The sequence below is a fragment of the Mustelus asterias genome, chromosome 1, assembly GCF_964213995.1.
Source record: "Mustelus asterias chromosome 1, sMusAst1.hap1.1, whole genome shotgun sequence".
Classification (NCBI taxonomy): Eukaryota; Metazoa; Chordata; class Chondrichthyes; order Carcharhiniformes; family Triakidae; genus Mustelus; species Mustelus asterias.
This window is the reverse complement of record NC_135801.1, coordinates 16,290,217-16,309,748: the sequence shown is the minus strand read 5'-3', so window position 1 is coordinate 16,309,748 and position 19,532 is coordinate 16,290,217. Positions and strand designations below refer to the sequence as shown.

The following is a 19,532-nucleotide window of genomic DNA, read 5'->3' as shown; positions in this document are numbered from 1 at the left end:
GGAAGCAACAGGAGCGACTCTTGTGTTTCCCATCCCACCTACCTGGAGCAGCTTCCATTCCGATAGCCCTCAGTCTATTCAGATGCCAATGTCCCTTTCATAGATCATTAGAATCCCTGCAGTGCAGAAGGAGGCCATTCAGCCCATCGAGTCTACACCGACCACAATCCCACCCAGACCCTGCTAATCCCCCTGACATTAGGGTCAATTTAGCATGGCCAATCAACCTAACCCACCCATGTTGGGAGGAAACTGGAGCACCCAGAGGAAACCCACGCAGACACAGGGAGAAAGTACAAACTCCACACAGACAGTGACCCGAGGCTGGAATTGAACCCGGGTCCCTGGCACTATGAAGGAGCAATGCTAACCACTGTGCCACCGTGCCACCCCTTTGGTCCCATTAACTGCCTAGGTTCCTCTTCTGGTGTTATGACAGTTTCCTTGCTGCAGCACAGCCGGGATTTCACAGCTGGGCAATGATGGGCTCGTTGTTTACAGAGAGAATCCCACTGGGAGCCCATAAGACACTCATTCAAGATCCACCCACCGGGAGATTGGGCCAGGATCCAGGTGGAATCAAGAAGGTGGGTTCACTTATGGTGGTTACTTGGTGAAGGCAACTAGGAGATTTTCACAGTACCTTCATTGCAGTGTTAATGTAAGTCTACTGGTGACACTATTAAAATAAAATTATTAAATAAAAAATAAACATGTTAGAATAATTCACCTGGAACTAAGGAATCATAGAATAGAATCCCGACAGTGCAGAAGGAGGCCATTCAGCCCATCGAGCTTGCACCGACAACGATCCCACACAGGCCCTATCCCCGTAACCCCACTTATTTACCCTGCTAATCCCCCCGACACTAAGGAACAATTTAGTGGCCAATCTACCTAACCCTCTGGACTGTGGGGAGAAACCAGAGTACCCAGAGGAAGCCCACTCTGACACGGGGAGAATGTGCAAACTCCACACAGTCACCCAAGCCGGGAATTGAACCCGGGTCCCTGGTGCTGTGAGGCAGCAGTGCTAACCACTGTGCCACCATGCTGCCCACTGGACTGGTGTGAGCTATGCATCTCAGGAGTCTTGCTCAAGTGAAGTGCCCTGAACAATGTCAAGAAACCTCGCCAGTTCCTTCGCGCCACCAGATGCACAGAATGTACCTGAAGTGAATGAGTCAAACTTCTATATGAGGATATGAATTAGAAGCAGGAGCAGTAGGCCACTCGGCCCCTCGAGCCTGCTGCAGCATTCAATATGATCATGGCTGATCTGATTTCAAACTCAACTCCACATTCCTGCCTAAACCCAATAACCTTTCACCACCCCGCCTTGTTAATCAAGAATCTACCTAGCCCTGTCTTAAAAATATTCAAAGACTCTGCTTCCACTGCCTTTTGAGGAAGATGTGTTGTAGATATACGGGGTTAGGTTGATTGGCTATGCTCAATCACCCCTTAGTGTCAGGGTGATTAGTAGGGTAAATACTTGGGGTTTTGGGGATAGGGCTTGGGTGGGATTGTTGTAGGTGCAGGCTCGATGGGCCGAATGGCCTCTTTCTGCACCGTAGGGATTTTATGATTCTAAAAGAGTTCATGAGATTCATGACCCTCTGAGAGAAAATGTTTTTCCTAATACCTATTTTAACTATGACTCCTAGTTCTAGATTCTCCTACAAGAGGAAACATCCTCTCCACCCCCAGGTCAGCTGGATTAACAAATGGGCCCAATGTGAGATAAAAATGGCCGATCCCTCGGGCTTTCCGGAGGGAGGATCTTACACCACTGTGAACATTGGGATCAGACTGTGCACTGATCACCTGTTCAGAAACACCAAAAATTCCATGTGTTGCAAAGCTGAAGCCTTGAAAAATCCACAGGTCGTTAAAGGTCCGTTGGCACCCATTCAGATGCATTGGAAGGCAGAGAGTCGTATGATCATTGCAACACCACTGGGGACTATAGAGTCATAGGGCGCGATCTTACCAGCTGTTCACGCCACGATCCCGCTGCAACGAAGTCGGAGAATTTGACGCCCTGCCAAATCTCTGTTCACTGCGGTGGGATGGGAAAATCCTGCCAGCGTGAATGGCCATAACATTCCAGCCATAGGATATTGCAGCAGAGAAGGAGGCCCTTCAGCCCATCTTGGCTGGGTAAGTAACATTACTTTTAACTTTAGCTTGATGAACTCAGTTCATTTCTTGCACTCCACGCTCCCTCGAGGATTGGCATGCAGAGCTTCGAGGAAAGGTTGGTAAGCATTATTTTCAAATTACTTGAACCTCAGTACAACTAGACGAAGGAACAGCTGGTTTGTGTGTTGACTGGCAGGAGAAAAGTTAAAGACGCACAACAGCAGCAGCCTGCATTTATATAGCAACTTTAGCACAGTAACATATCTGGAGGAGCTTGGCAGTTGCATTAGCAAACATAATACAACACTGAGCGACCTGAGGAGAAAAGCTTGCTCAAAGAGGTAGAGCTTCTCGAAGGAGAAGAGAGATGTGGAGAGGTTTAGGGAAAGGGTTCCATTGGGCTTGTAGGCTGCTGGCGTTACTAAAATTGGGGATGCATAAGGGGCCACAATTGGAGGATAACTGAGATCTTCGAGGGTTGCTGAGCTTGAACAGGTAACAGAGATAAAGTTTGGTTTATTTATTTGAGTCACACGTAGGCTTACGTTAACACTGAAATGTTTCTGTGAAAATCCCCTAGTCCCACACTCCAGCACCTGTTTGGGTACACTGAGGGAGAATTTTAGCATGGCCAATGCACCTAACCAACACGTTTTTCAGACCATGAGAGGAAACCGGAGCACCCGAAGGAAACCCGCGCAGACATGGGGAGAATGCGCAGACTCCACACAGGCAGCGACCCAAGCCGGGAATCGAACCCGTATCCCTGACGCTGTGAGGCTAGCCACTGTGCCACCATGCCGCCCTTGGGGACAAGGCTGCAGGGGGATTAGAAGACAATGATGAGAATTTAAAAAGCGATTTTGAAGTTGCACAGGAAACTAGCATAAGGGAATTAAAGGGAGACAAAGACATGGTGCGGTGACCACGATCTGCTCTATTTCCCATTGTGCTGGAACATTTCCAGACAGTATCACTTCTCAAGCCTCACATATTAGACATGCGGCTCTTAGACCTTAAGCCCCTGTCATGCTCTCACATACAAATTTGCAACTCTCATGCCAAACCACTAGTGTTGTGAATTTATTTGATCTTGTCAAGCAAAACAACCAGCAGTGTCTGAAATGGTGCGTTACACTGTAAACGTTCCAACTAACCATTACCTTAACTTAGCATGAGCCAGGCTTTCAGACTGCCCCCCCCCCCCCCTCACCCCCCCCCCCCCCCCCCCCCCCCCAACCTAGTGTCACTTTCTGTCCTACATGATCATATACAAGCCTGCTGAAACGGGGAGTCTTTAAGGCATATCATTCTCACACAACCTACAGAATTTTAATCAATTTTAGTAATGATCGATATTTGCTAACAGTCATTACTGTATATTAGGAGGCATCATTTAGGTTACAAAATGACAATCACACTAAATGAATCCCACGATGAGTTGAAGGGTATAAATTGCTTAATGAATGGCATCATAGATGCATTAATCCTCCTCATCCAGCAACAGTGCAGTTGAAAATTTTAACAAGCAATCAAAAATGGCAGAAGTGGCCCTTTGCCAAGATTATTGGCTGTTCGTTTAACCTCAACGCAGCGAATACTGCCAACTCATGGACATTTCTTTGAGTCACAAGTTTAAATCTTTACAACAGGATGGAGCAAAAACTTTCTTCAGAATCCGTAATGATATTTAAAACGTGAGAGGATTTTCTACAGCGGGGTATTTTTTTGCTTTAATTTACTGCCAGGGTTTATTAGGCGTAATTAACATTGTTAGGAAGATGCTTTGCAGGTTTGCTTCCAGTGCTCAATAAGCCTGATGATGTTTCATGGATTTTCCCATTTGCTTTTACGCGTTCTCCATTATGCTCCGTTATTTATGGGTAATTAAGAGGTCTGCATGAGATATTGTTTCTTAAACTATGCTGCGTGGTTTCTTTGCAACAAAATATAATTTACTGCTCTACAGCTCATAATTGTGAATAATGAATTTACCAACCATACTTTGACTCAACAGAGTTTGTTTTAAATAGGGCTTACATCAGCCAACTAGATCTGTATTGTTGGACGTATCGTTATTCACTTAAGACAGCAAACAGAGGCCTCCTTTGACTGTTTGAATGGCCGCAAAGCATCCCACATGGCACGATTCGAAAAGCAAGAGAGCCCACCCCGTACCTTGGCCAACATCGATCCCTCAATCAACACCATCAAGATATGAATGATCCGTCCCTCCGTGTCGACTTGGTATGAAAGGGGTTCGGTCTTAGAAACAACAATTCCAAGGATCCAGCTTGATCCATTACTGAAGAAGAAGGAACTAGTCTGGGTAGCACATTGGCACAGTGGTTGGCACTGCTGCCTCACCATGCCAAGGACCCGTGTTCAATTCCGGCCTTGGGTAACCGTCTGTATGGAGTTTGCACATCCTCCCCGTTTCCTTCGAGTGCTCCGGTTTCCTCCCACAGTCCAAAGATGTGTGGGTCATGTTGATTGACCATGCTAAATTGCCCTTTAGTGTCATGGAGGTTAGCAGGGTAAATACATGGGAATAGGGCCTGGGTGGGATTGTTGTTGGCGCAGACTCGATGGGCTGAATGAACTCCTTCTGCACCGTAGGGATTCTATGATAGTCTTTTAGCATGTTGGTATTTGCGGAATCTTGCTCTGTGTTATTTGCTCATCAGTAACCAGGCTTTAAATAATTAATCGCTGTGAAATTAAAAGGAAAGCCTCAGGACATGTAAGTAAAAGTTCCTTCAGTGCCTCATAAAGCTCATTTTACCATCAGTTCTGACCATAAACCCCTCTTGGGTCTCTTCAAAGAGGACAAGGCAATTCCACCAATCGCCTCAGCAAGAAACCTGTCTGCCTATGAATATACTTTCAAGCACCACCCTGGGATGCACATAGCAAATGCACTTAGCCGCCTACCCTTAAAAAGAAAGTATCACATGTCCTCCAGGAGCACAAAAAATCAACATGGTATTACATTTTTTAGACGTATTGCCAGTCTTGGTGAAACAGAGCAAGAACAGAACCAATCAAGATCCCCTTCCGTCCAAAGTGAGAGAGAAAATACTTATAGGATGGGTAAATGAGTCAGTTTCTGAGGAAATTAAACCATTCCATGCCCGCGTGAATGAATTGAGTTGTCCGGATGGCCTCATGCTCTGGGGAGCAAGAGTGGTTGTTCCTGTACCAGGCAAAGAGCTGCTCTGAACTCAATTGCACAGCGCTCATCCTGGCATCTCTAAGATGAAGATGCTTGCTAGGAGTTATGTGTGGTGGCCTGGCATTGACGCTAATATCAAGAAGCTAGTCAGCAGTGCCAACTGCAACAAAGATTGCCTGCTACAGCCCCACTGCCTCCTTGGGAATGGCATGGTCAGCCCTGGTACAAATCCATATAGATTATGTTGGTCCGTTCCTGGATACAATGTTTTTGCTCGCGATTGATGCACATTCTAAATGGATGAACATTTTTGAGGTGACGTCACCTACACCACATGTTACCATCAAAAGATTACGCCAGTGATTTTCAATTCATGGATCACCTGAAGTCATGGTGCCAGATAATGGAACCGTATTCACAAGTCCTGAGTTTCAAAACTTCACCCCCTCAATGGTATTAAACACATCAGGACGGCGCCTTACCACACAGCATCAAACGGCTTTGCTGAAACAGTCATCCAAACTTTCAAGTCTGGCCTAAAGAAACCATCAGGAGGAACTTTGGAGACCACAATCTCACAATTGCTCCTTAGCTATCGTACCACTCCACATGCAACAACGGGAGTTCCACCAGCAGAGCTGCTAATGAGACTTCGTCTCAGAATGAGACTGGGATTCATGTTTACAAATTTGCCAGGGAAAGGAGAAGCCACCAAAAGTATTCAAAAAGCAAGCCAGGATTAACATAATACAGCACGATCATTTAAGTGAAGGCGTATAACTTGAGAAACTTCAGTAGTGGATCAAGCTGGATCCTCGGAATTGTTTCTAAGACCAGACCCCTTTCATACCAAGTGGACATGGAGGAACAGATCGTTCATAAACATGTGGATCTCCTGAGGAGTAGAGAGACACTTCAGCAGTCAGTGTCGCCATCAAGAAATGTTTTCAAACCTGTAAGCACCAAGTACCTGATTGACCTGTTATAGACATAATTGATGTCTCTGTGGAAACAAATGGCGATGAATGGCCTGTACGATCTACCTGTTATTGCAGTTCCTATTAACATTGATCCTGTGGAAGCATCTCAGACAACAAAATCACACCACTCTTACAAGAAACAAAATATCCCCTCAACGACTCCATTTATAGTTGACCAACTGGTGTACGTAATGTTTTAGTTAATATCTAGGGACCGGGTGAATTAGTCTTTGAAAATTGTATAAAGGACCTAAAGGGGGAGGGATGTGGTGATTTGCCCTTTAAGGATAACACAGCAGAGTAAGGGCCACGTGGTCTGTGACTGATCGGGACTCAGAGTGTGGAATCGCCCCATGGGGAGACAGGCTCCTAGAAAGAGACATTTTGGGAGCTATATCTACAGCCATGTAGAGGCTGCTGTACAAATACTTATTGATAAATAACTACCTTTTTTGGTCACTAATGAAGTCTGTGAAAGTGTATCATTACATGATGGCAAGATTATGTGTATACGTATCAGGGACAGCTGAAGTTAATGAAAGCCACAATTGAACGTCGAAAATGTATTGGAAAAAAACTGATCAGGAGACATTCCCATGGTAAAGTGAGAGGGTATGAGGGCGGATGGGTGGGGGAAAGAGGGTGTGTGTGCAGGGGGTGGGGGGGGAGAGCGCCTGTGCGGGGTGGGGGGGAAAGAGCGTGTTTGGGGGAGAGAGTGTGTTAAGGGAGAGTGCGTGTGTGGAGTTGGGGGGAGTGGAGAGCATGTGCAGGGGGTGGGACGGGAGAGCTTGTGAGGGGGAGAGAGAGAGTGTGTGTGAGGGTTAGGGGAGGAAGAGTGTGCGACAGGGTGGGTTTTGGCATTTGGGTCCCAGGAAGGTGAAAATGAAGTTGGGCGCAGAGCCCCACTAACTAAATCCACCACTGGCCATCAGCCACCTTTCCAATGGATACCCTTTGTCACCCAGCAACCAACCATCCAACCGAGCTGGAGCCACGAACAGCCTTGGCACCTGGAGTGTCGCAAATATGTATGCATCATGGATAGTCAGAAGCTTTTTCCCAGGGTGAAAGAGCCAATTACTAGGTTTAAGGTGCGAGGGGCAAGGTTTAAAGGAGATGTACGAGGCAGATTTTTTACACAGAGGATGGTGGGTGCCTGGAACTCGTTGCCGGGGGAGGTAGTGGAAGCGGATATGGTAGTGACTTTTAAGGGGCGTCTTGACAAATACATGAATAGGATGGGAATAGAGGGATATGGTCCCCGGCAGGGTAGGGGGTTTTAGTTAAGTCGGGCAGCATGGTCGGTGCAGGCCTGGAGGGCCGAAGGGCCTTATCCTGTGCTGTAATTTTCTGTTCTTTGTTCTTTGTTCATGGGAGCTGCCAGGGTACTTTGCGCAGACTTGCCGAATGTGGGTCACATACTACCTGCACCTTCATGGAGTGGTACGCATTCCTATTCACACAGATAACCCAGCTGACCCATTGGAACTTTGATGGTCACATGAGTGGAGTCAATGGCATCCTGGATGCAGGAGACGAGCAATCGCTGTGAAGCCACTAGTCACTCAGCCTGGCTGACTTGTAATTTAGTAATGAATGAAAGTGAGGACACATCTGAGAGAGTGCCAGTTACCAACTTGATGCAGCTATGGAGAGCTGATTGGAACACTCCACACTGACCCCCACTGACCCCTGGAAAGATCTGGTTGCTTAAAAAGTGAGGCCAACTGTGACCTTCAGAGACATTGGGTACCCAGCCACACAGTTAGAGTTGATCTCCAGCCAAATCATGTGACATAATGGTGTAATGTTGTCCCTAGAGAGGCAGAGGCTCCTCCGGCACTGGACCTCGCACATGCTGGGTTGCTGCCTGTACTCTCTGGCAGCAGGCTAGTGGTGTCTCCTGCGGTCTCATCTACCTTGCTGCCCCTGCTGGACCTCCATCCCCTGTGCCTGCACCTCCCCTCCCACAGCTCCCTCCCTGCCACGCTGCATGGGGATACCTAGCCCCCTCTCCCTTCTGCCCCTCACTTCCTCCTCAGGGAAGGTGCCCTCCGCGGAATATGCAATCCCCATCTGCTGAGATAGACTGCCCCATGAACTGAAGACTGCAGCGGGCAGAAATGCTTCAAGAGAGTTGCCAAAAGAATCCTCAGAACAAGGCTAACAAAGCAAATACATTAGGAAAAACAACAGGATAAGGTCTGAAATCTCAACAGCAAACTCTGACCTGAACTCCGAACAATTCACACAGCCAATACCCTGATTTCCTTTTATTCATTCGTGGGACATGGGCATCGCTGGCTGGCCAGCATTTATTGCCCTTATAAATGTCTTAGTTGCTTGTCAGCGGGCACTTGCATTCATGCATAAGAGTCGATTGCGTGCCCACCATGTGTACAATGATTTCAGGAAGCATGCCCGATGTCATCACATGTGATTTAACGTTCTTCTGAGTCAAAAGCGCGGCCGAAAATAAAATGTTCAATTCTGGCCTGAGTTGCAGACGGTTCACACCTGCCCATCCGGTTTGGAAAGTATGGAAAAAAATATCTGCCCCCCGACCCCCCCTCCCATTCCATGTTAAGGTCAATTTCTTGAGCACTGAAGAGTTGTAGCCAGCCTGTCAATACATGACTAGAATGCGAATGGAACAGGCTAATTTACATTGATGTACAGGGACTGCTACCAAACCCCATCTTCTAAAATCCATCCAAAAACTCTGCATGGGATTCAGGGTCAAACCCTAAAGTGGACAATCGCCCACCAAAGGCCACATGGAACTCGAGTCAATAGATAACCCAAATATAACGCACACCACTCATATTCATTACTGCAGCAGTTATGAAACCCTGGAAATTATCCCTTGATAACGTTTCTCAGTGTCTCTCAGCTTTGGTGGCACAGTGGGGCGGCACGATAACACAGTGGTTAGCACTGCTGCCTCACAGCGCCAGGGACCCAGGTTTGATTCCCTGCTTGGGCCACTGTCTGTGTGGAGTTTACACGTTCTCCCTGTGTCCACGTGAGTTTCCTCCGGGTGCTCTGTTTTCCTCACACAGGTTAGATGCATTGGCCATGCTAAATTCTCCCTCAGTGTAACCAAACAGGCTCCGGAGAGTGGCAACTAGGGGATTTTCACAGCAACTTCATTGCAGTGTTAATGTAAGCCTACTTGCGACTAATAAATAAACTTTTACTACGAGCGTCATCTCTCTGGGCTCATGTTCTTTTTACAGTTGCCATCCTGTTCTTTGTGCTTCCTTATATCAAAAGATAGAACCTAATGCCTCAAATCATAACACATTTAATCTGTCTCTGGATGGACTGATTCCCTTAATTACATTACACAACCATCAGTATCATTGTCTCACTTTTTTGCAAAGTGTGCAGAAAGATACAGGTCAAGTTCACCAGCTGAAGTAGCAGCCAATTTTAACACATTCTTGTGATTAAAGTCTTTGAATCAATGTCAAGAATGCATCAACTCTAAGCTGCAGTGACTTCGAGTTCAGCGTAACCAAACTTCTGCTTCTTCTAAACTAAAATAGTTATTGGAAGTTGCGTTCACAAAAACAACAGCAGCTCAACATTTGAAAGCATCTTGAACATAACCAAACATCCCAAGTTGTTTCACAGGAACTCTATCAGGACAAGTCGACATTGAGCAAAGAAGGAGATTTTAGGACAGGTGACCAAAATGCTTAGTCAAAGAGGTAGGAATTAAGATTCAACTTAGAGAAGAGAGCAATGCGATGGCCTAGTGGGGCGGCATGATGGCACAGTGGTTAGCACTACTGCCTCACAGTGCCAGGGACTTGGGTTCGATTCCCAACTTGGGTCACTGTCTATGTGGAGTCTACACGGTCTGCGTGGGTTTCCTCCGGGTGTTCCAGTTTCTTCCCACAGTCTGAAAGGCATGCTGGTTAGGTGCATTGACCCAAACAGGCGCCAGAGTGTGGCGACTAGGGGATTTTCACAGTAACTTAATTGCAGTGTTAATGTAAGCCTACTTGTGACTAACAAATAAACTTTAAACTTTAAAAACTCTCGTGGTATTATCACTAGACTATTAATCCAGAAACTCAGTTAGTATCTCGGGACCCGGGTTTGAATCCCGCCACGGCAGATGGTGGAATTTGAATTCAATAAGAAATATCTGGAATTAAGAATCTACTGATGACCATGAAACCATTTTGATTGTTGGAAAAACCCAGCTGGTTCACTAATGTCCTTTAGGGAAGGAAATCTGCCATCTTTACCTGGTCTGGCCTACATGTGACTTCAGAGCCACAGCAATGTGGTTGACTCTCAACTGCCCTCCAAGGGCAACTAAGGATGGGCAATAAATGCTGGCCAGCCAGCGACGCCCATGTTTCATGAATGAATACAAAAATAAGATAGGTAAAATGATGTGGAGAGTGAATTCTAGAACCTAGATCACTAAAGGTACAGTAACCAATGGCGAGGCAAAGGATTTGGAGGATGCACAAGAGGCCAGAATTTTGGGATGATTCTAAGGTTGGAGGAAAGTACAGAGAAAGGAAGGGGTAAGGACATGGAGGAATTTGAAAACCACAAGCTTACAATCAGCGTGAAGTGCATTCATTCTGCACCAATATTACAATTATAGGAGAAATACTGAATGCACTAGTTATTGAACACAGAGGAGTGAATAGAGGGCCTCACTCCTGCAAGTTTTAGTCACTCTTGGTCTTCCTATTTGATTTAAACTCTACACCTTTAACATCCCCACAATTCTAAACTCATTTTTAAAATTTATTATTGTCACAAGTAGGCTTACATTAACACTGCAATGAAGTTACAGTGAAAATCCCCTAATGAGAATATTTGTTGTATTAATTAAGAATACCTTTTGAAGGTTCCCAACACTGTTCAATCCTGCACTTCAAAGAATTCCAGGACCCAAGTTGTTTAAAGTTTATTTTTTTAAATTTGTGTCACAAGTAGGCTTACGTTAACACTGCAATTAAGTTACAGTGAAAATCCTCTAGTCACCACACTCTGCCGCTCGTTTGGGTACACTGAGGGAGAATTTAGCATGGCCAATTCACCTAACCAGCACGTCTTTCAGACTGTGGGAGGAAACTGGAGCACCCGGAGGAAACCCACACAGACATGATGGAAAACGTGCAGACTCCACAAGACAGTGACCCAAGGCCAGAATTGAACCGGGTCCCTGGCGCTGTGAGGCAGCAGTGCTAACCACAGTGACACCGTGCTGTGTTCCTCCTAATCCCCGAATGGGAGCAGAATGAGACGAGGACTGTGTGCGATCAGGAATGAGTGCTAATTAGGGAATCTGATGCAGGTTGGAATTCAATGCAGAGGGTTGTGGAGGTGTTCCTTCAGACTCCAGTAGCTGATGGGTGTTCTTTTCTCTCCAAGCTAGGAGACTCGCAATTACTTTAGCTACGGTCATTAATACCTAATTGATAGATGAAATAAATATGAGACAGCTGTGGCAGGGATGACAGCAACATGTGAGAATCTGTGGAATGCATTTCAGGCCCAGATTATCATATCAGATCTTACTGGAGACAATATATCTTCACGTTCTTTTAAAACATATTACAGTCAAGTTGCATCCGATTGCGTAACAAACCCTTTTGCTTTCCAATTGGCAAAGGAAGGCAGTAAGTCACAAGGTCGAGTGTGTTGGCTGACTAATGGCTGAGGATAAGTCATGTGGTGAAACTTCAGGAATACATTTAATCTCAGTTGGAAATCCTAAAGCCAGGAGACATTAAATGACAAAAAGGGGCAAATAAAGATGGATCCAGGGGATCTGTAAATGGCAACAGCAAAAATTATTACCTCCTCATGCTGTCTAAAAATGTAGGAGCAATAGTTATGATCTGGGGCCTCAAGCTCAAATGTCAACTAATCTGTTTTCTCCACAGATCCTGACTGATCTGCTGAGTTTTTTGTTAACATTTTCTTGTTGTTATTCTTGTTGTTTTTGCTGAGTTTCCTTACAAAGATGCTCTGCCCCTTAATTCAGGGCTTCTTCGGAGTGCTGAAGAAGGCGAGTGACTTGCTGGGAGCTTCAAACCTTTTGTGTGTCTGTTGCAGACTTTTCCTGCATCCGCACTGTTCTTGCCTTTCATTTAAATTCTAGACGCTGCGAGAACACTCGGATCAATATCCTGACAGGAACATTCATCAAGGGCACCAGATGAATCTTTAACTCCTCGAAGAGCTATCCGAGGCTTACCACCCAGTCTATGCCCAGGAGTTCATGAAGCCTAAATATTGGCTCACCAAACTGCTTTACATCAACCAGTCGCGTTTATATTAACATTTACACCACCAACCTTCCATCACCATTCACACCGTGTGAATGAATTTACACTCTCGCCAACCATTAAGGAAGTCAGGCAAAAAGTCATGAACTAACAAATGTTTATTAACCTTAGAATCTGTTAGCAGCACTTAAACACAGAATGTAAATAGCTTGTAGATAAAGTTAATAATTAAATAAATACAGGAGCTTACAAAGGCATTTTGGCTATGTTAGCAATTAACTTCTCGTATATTTACAGTGGAGTTTGTGTCTGATATTGAAATAAATTGGTGACAGTAATTTTTGATTAGGCATTTTAGATAGCTGGCCAGTTAACATCAAAGAGCCAGTATACTGACTAAAGTCTTTCACCGGAATTCTACCACCCCGCCCGCCACGAGAAAGGGACGGACAATGGTAAGGTCCGTTGACCTGGGGTGGGATTTTCTGGTCTCGCGTCAAGCGAAGCTGTAAAATCTCACCCTTTGAGCAGGATTTTACAGGCTTGCTTGTCCTGAAATCGTAAGATCCCACCTGAGATCAGCGGACCATTCCATGGTCTGCCCCTCGCTCGCTCTGATTCCCATGGGTGGGTGGACTGGTAAAGTTCTGGCCTATGTACTACTTAGGGATATTGACTAAAGTCTATATCCCTGGTGTTAGGGATATTTTCTGAATTTATGCAAGTTCATCCTTTGACACAGAGGGTGGTGGGGGCCTGGAATGCGCTGCCATGCAAGGTGGTGGAGGCGGACACGCTGGGAACGTTTAAGACTTATCTAGATAGCCATATGAACGGGGTGGGAATGGAGGGATACAAAAGAATGGTCTAGTTTGGACCAGGGAGCGGCACGGGCTTGGAGGGCCGAAGGGCCTGTTCCTGTGCTGTATTGTTCTTTGAGTTTGCATGGATGAACTGGTTACTTTGTCTTCCCCTAGTAGAATGGCATTAACCTTGGAATCATAAAATTATAGAATCCCGACAGTGCAGAAGGAGGCCATTTAGCCCATCGAGTCTGCACTGACAACCATCCCATCCAAGCCCTATCCCCATACCCCACATATGTACCCTGTTAATCCCCCTGACACCAACGGGCAATTTTGTATGGCCAATCAACCTAATCCACACATTTTTGGACTGTACGAGGAAACTGGAGCAGCCGGAGGAAATCTATGCAAGACACGAGGGACAACGTGCAGACTCCACACAGTGACTCGAGTCCAGAATTGAACATGGGTCTCTGATGCTGTAAGGCAGTAGCGCTCACCACTATGCCACCACAGTATGATAAGCCTCTGATGGAAGAGGTGCTGTTACCTCTTCCTTCTGGATCAGTCCGCCTCCATACTGGTAGCTGTATGTGAACAAGTTGGCTTAGAAATCTCACCTTCCTTGATCACAGAGAAACATGTGCATCTAAGTGATGGACTTGTATCTGCCTGTTACAGCCATCCAACCTCCTGTAACCTTTGACTGTAAGACCTACAAGTGCCAAGTTGCTCATTTATCCCTTAGCTTCTTTGCTCACACTAGATCAGAAACCAAGCTAGATAAGGAAAGATATTGTTATGTCCTGTTTAAACAAGTGATCCATTGTTGATCAATCCTGTGATCTTGATTATTAATTTTCTATCCCAGGTAAGGATTGTATTGACTGTACTTCACCACTCAATCAGCATAAGCCCATTCCTTTTCTAGCATTCAATCTAACAGAAATTTAAGGTCACACTTTTAGGGAATCCCACCTACAATGCTTATTCAGAAACAGTCTCCAGACTTGAGAATGGTAGAAGCCTTCCATTTGCTCCTCTTTATGCATACTTGTGATAGAAGCAGGGGTAGTCACGCCCTAATCACGAGAAAAAAATACATTTTGTTTCTTATTCAACTTGGACATGATGTGGAGATGCCGGCATTGGACTGGGGTGGGCACAGTAAGAAGTCTCACAACACCAGGTTAAAGTCATCACCTGATGAAGGACCATCGCTCCGAAAGCTCGTGATCCCAAATAAACCTGTTGGACTTTAATCTGGGGTCGTGAGACTTCTCACTGTGCCCAACCTGGCAAATCGGGGAAAGATGAATTTAAAATGGACTTCATTAGCCATGGCTGGGACAGATGTTTTTTGTCTTGGTGTCGCGGGAGAAAAAGGCCGATTCTGGAACCGTCTGATCCAAAATAAATCAGGTTAACTTTGTTTCATTAGCTTCTCGCACTTTTGATACGTTTTGTGTGTGCAACCTTTTGAACTCCCAACAGTGAGTGAGAATATTTTCAGTTATGGTCAGATGGCAAATATTAGTTCTCCCCTAGGATTATTTAGGAAGTGTCTCTCTGCCTTCAGGCTTTCTTCTGGATGTCAAAGAATATTATACAAGTTATCTTTAATATTATTCCCTCATTACTCCACACAAAACTGCAAGAAGGGATTCTGTGGCATCTTTGTCACGTAGCAATTCAGAGTCAACTGAAACGTTTTTGAGAAGAATCGCTGAATATCCATGGCTTTTTATCGGTTTCCAACCAATTAAGTATTGAAGAGGTCAAATAATTTCACGCAGCAAGTGGTGAAGGTTTGGAATGCAGTGGCCGAGAGTTTGGTGGAGGCAGGTTCAATTGAAACACTCAGAAGGGCCTTAGATTGTAATCGAAAATGGAGCAATGTGCAGGGTGATGGGGAGAAGGTGGGAGAATGGCATTGTCAATTGCTCATTCGGAGAACAGACATGATGGGCCGAACAGCCTCCGTCTGCACTCTAACATTCCTGTGATTCTATGGTATTGTGCTTAGTTAGTTAGCATAGCTTGAAAAAGACAGGAGAAGGGGAAAAAAATGTAGCTATTTTACATAATTTTATTGCAGGTCGAGTATCCTTTATCCATAAATCCGGGACATCCTAGAACCACAAATTTTTTTACCTCATTAACGCTAAACATGAGAAGTTTGTAACCTAAGCTAATACGAACCTTGCCAACAGCAACGAACCTTTAGCGCAGGAAGTCCATTTGCTTGTCTGCACTGTTTACCTTTCGAACCCTCTCTGACAAGTAGAGTCGCATATGACACCAGGGGTGGGAATTTATTCCAGATACCACGTATCTATTATTCAAGCAATATATCTTACTTTCGTGACCATTTTAGTTACTTTAGAATATAGCTAGCCAAGGCTTCAGCCATTTTAATGTAACTAAGCTGAGGCCTTTATGCGGGATCCAAAAACCAAATCATCTGAAAACCAAAATGCAAATCAGCCCCGAGGGTTTCAGATAAAGCATACTCGATCTGTATGTCAACGGAAAATTTCATCGTCAGGTATTTTGCTAGATGGTAAAATTCTCTTTGGTATTTCATGTATTTAATATTAGAACTTATGCAAAGTCAAGAGGATCAGCTTAGTTTGGCAAAACTAGACCCTCTCCATGAACACACCCAACTATTCCAACAGATTTAATCAATGTATTAAGAGCTCAGAAATGATCAGACAATGCATTCAATATCCAACAACAATTAACATTTACATAGTGCCTTTAACATACTAAAATGTCCCAAAGTGCTTCATAGAAGCATTGACAAAATTTACTTCTGAGCTACAGGAGGGAATTTTAGGTCAGGTGACCAAAACCGATGGGTAAACAGGACTTAGCGTGAGTTATAATGGGGGCAGCAGAGTTTCAGATGAGCTCAGGATGATGTAACGTGAAAGATGGTACATCAGCCATAATAGCATCAAAAAGGTCAAGTGTAAAGATGGTAAATGCACAGCCGATAGTTTGAACAGCGATGAGCTGAGACACAAGCGGAGTTGGGTGATGTTATGGAGATGGCAATCAGACGTGTGGTAGTATGGGAGCACCACTCCGGCACCTCCAACCAGGGAGAGGGAAAAGGGTAGGGGGTGCAGATGGTTCCAAACATCATGGGCTGGGGGGAATAGAGAGCCCGGGGCTTGGTGTTTTAAACCAAATTCTCATCATATAGGCTGAGCAGCCAGAGGTCAGGACCTGACAGACTAGCTTTAAAAAAAATCAACTTTCAGTCTGGGTGTTCCAATTTATGAAGCCAGTCGGTCAGGTCAATTTCTCACCTGTTGCACTGCAGGGAGGGGTGGGGTGGAGAAGGATAGAGGGATTGGATGGTGCTGGGGGAGGAGAGTGGGGGAGTGAGGGGGGAAAGAGTGAGGGCGGAGGTTGGAGCGAAGAAGTAGATTGGGGGAGTGGGTCAGGTGTTTAGGAGGAAGGGAGGCTGTTGGAGGGAGGGGTGAGGGGAGGTTGTTGGAGGGAGGGGTGAGGGGAGGTTGTTGGAGGGAGGGGTGAGAGAGAAGGTGGTGGCAGTGGGAGCACTAATATTTTCACTTAAAAAGCATAGTTTTAAGGACTATTGAGGACTCTAATTATTAATATATAAGAGAGCACATAATCATAGATTTAGAAGTGAAATGGCCAACACATTTTCTCAGAGCTCCAGCATTTCAAAGTTTGGCACTATGCTCCTGGTGACAGTGGTACCAATGTGTAGACAGAAGCTCTGCTCAGGATCAAACATGACACCAAACTTACAGATTGCTTGGTTCATCCTCAGTCAGTAGCCAGGGAGAGGAGCGGAGTCAGTGGCCAAGGAATGGGGGTTGTGGTGGGGAACCAAAGACAATTATTTTGGTCTATCCAATATTTTTTTAGCCGGAGGAAATTTCTGCTCATCCGACACTGGATGTTACACGAGCAGTGTGCCAAACCAATGAGAGTGGGTGGAGGCAGGGAGGGCCAATAGGGGTGTTGCTGAGGTAAAGCTGGGCGTCATCAGAATGCATGAGGAAGCTGACATGCTTTCAGGTAATAAGGGGCAGCAGGCGCATGAGAAATAGGGTGGGTCAGGGTGGATCCTTGATGGGGGGAGGAACTCTCAAGGTAAGAGCGAAGGTATGGAAAGTAAAGCTATTTTAAGCCGTATAAACCAGGGTAAAATTCACAAACAATGGCCAAAATCCTCCATCCTCAATTATTGGCTGGGATTTTCCGATGCCAATGACATTGAGTGGAAGTTTGACAGGAACGCCAAATTTTCTGTTCTCACTCACAATGGGTCCTCCCGCAGGCAAGGCCCAGAGAATCCTGCCCTATATTTTTTTTCCTGTCACGCTTTCCTCCTTCACCTACATTAGTTAAGTTTATTTATTAGTGCCACAAGCTTACATTAACATTGCAATGATGTTACTGTGAAAATCCCCTAGACGTCACACTCCGGCGCCTGTTCGAGTATACTGAGGGAGAATTTTGCATGGTCAATGCACCGAACCAGCACGTCTTTCGGACTGTGGGAGGAAACTGGAGCACCCGAAGGAAACCCACGCAGACACGGGGAGAATGTGCAGACTCCACATAGACAGTGACCCAAGCCGGGAATCGAACCCGGGTCCCTGGCGCTGTGAGGCAGCCGTGCTAACCACTGTGCCACCCCAGCATGTTTAAACGTCTCAGCATGTTAATTGTGAGCTCAGCCTTTGTGGCGTTTCCAAGACCTAAAGCAAAAGGCATCAAGAGCCCCTCTTTCTCTTGGATAAGAGGACCCTCTGCTACTCATTCCTTTCAGAGGTACACAGGAGAGAGGTGGGAGCCAGGACAAAGCAGGTTAACATCACAGTTCAACACAGTCTTGGAAACACATCAAAGGTGAAGATCTTAACTGAGACCTGCCACCCCATTGCATTGATTAGACTGGAGCGTTGCTTCATAGAGAACACAGGCCAATTAGGAGACACATATTAATCACCTACCAATAGAATAGACATTTGCCACAAAACAAAACACATTTGGATCATTATCATTTATAGATATTGTTCTATGTGGGACTCAATGTATAAATTTGCTCAGTTTACAAAAATAAACAGAAGACATTCATGGAAATCCTAAGTGATGTGAAGATGTAAACAATGACCATAAGGAAAAACATCTCATTTCTCTTCAGCTGATTTCTTTCCCAAAGATCATCTTGCTGTAGTATTTCTGCTGCAGTTCTTTCATGTTGTCTTTAACTTTGGCTCTTTTCAGAGCTCCATCCCTAGAGGAAAAGAAAATATTCAGTCTCATCTTCTGAGATTCAGGAATTTACAAGGACAAGGCTTGGATTTACTAGAAACCTCTAGAGGGCACATATAAAACAGCAACACTTGTGCCAGATACTTATCCTCGGATGAATTTTGATCATATCCAAATCCATTTGAAACAGTAATCTTTTGTTAGCTTAAGATTAGATCTGCCATGTTTGGCAGGATTGCCAAGGAGATATTTGCTGCATCTTCAGAGTGATCACTAGGTTATTTAGCATGTTATAATCTTCCACATAATTTTGAAGATGCTTTGCATCCACTATGAATCTCTTCACCATCCCCCCTCTCAACCTCCCACTCGCGTGATATTGCCTTTCCCGACACCCCCCCCAACCCCTACTGTCCCGGAGGATGTGGCAGATGCTCTCATATTTGCTGAAGGAAGACAAAGACAGACAGTTCATTCTGGGAAAACAGTGAAACAACAATAGATAGACAGAGATAGATAGGTTCTTGATTGATAAGGGAATCAGGGGTTATGAGGAAAAGGGATCAGGGGTTATGCGGAATGGGGATGAGAAAAATATCAGCCACGATTGAATGGCGGAGCAGACTCGATAGGCTGAGTGGCCTAATTCTGCTCCTATGTCTTATGGTCTTATCCGTCCTAAGAATGGTACTCTCCAAGGTGCGTAACCAAGGGTTTAAGAAAAGTATTTACTGAGCGAGGAAGGATGAGGTTCAGAAGGGTGATGGAAGGCTCAGTTGAGGGTATGGATGTTGAGAGGATTTTTAATGGAGGGGGCAAATGTGGAGGGAGATTGAGGTGTAACTTCATAGCTGGCCTCAGGATTACTGAAGGCCTAGCCACCGCGAAG

The 19,532-nt window shown here is 45.3% G+C and overlaps 1 protein-coding gene across 3 annotated transcripts in view; it reads right to left on the bottom strand.

Annotated features, from left to right (window-relative positions):
- Nucleotides 1-15,952: 15,952 nt before the first annotated feature.
- The window catches only part of gpat3 (glycerol-3-phosphate acyltransferase 3), a 59,798-nt gene continuing 56,218 nt past the window's right edge, over nt 15,953-19,532 (bottom strand). The window contains exon 13 of one of the 3 annotated variants that reach the window (XM_078209933.1): nt 15,953-18,665. In XM_078209933.1, the coding sequence (XP_078066059.1) occupies nt 18,569-18,665 (97 nt within the window). In that variant the 3' untranslated portion in view covers nt 15,953-18,568. The remainder of the gene's footprint in view (nt 18,666-19,532) is intronic. The other 2 variants (XM_078209943.1, XM_078209952.1) reach the window with 2 other exon arrangements.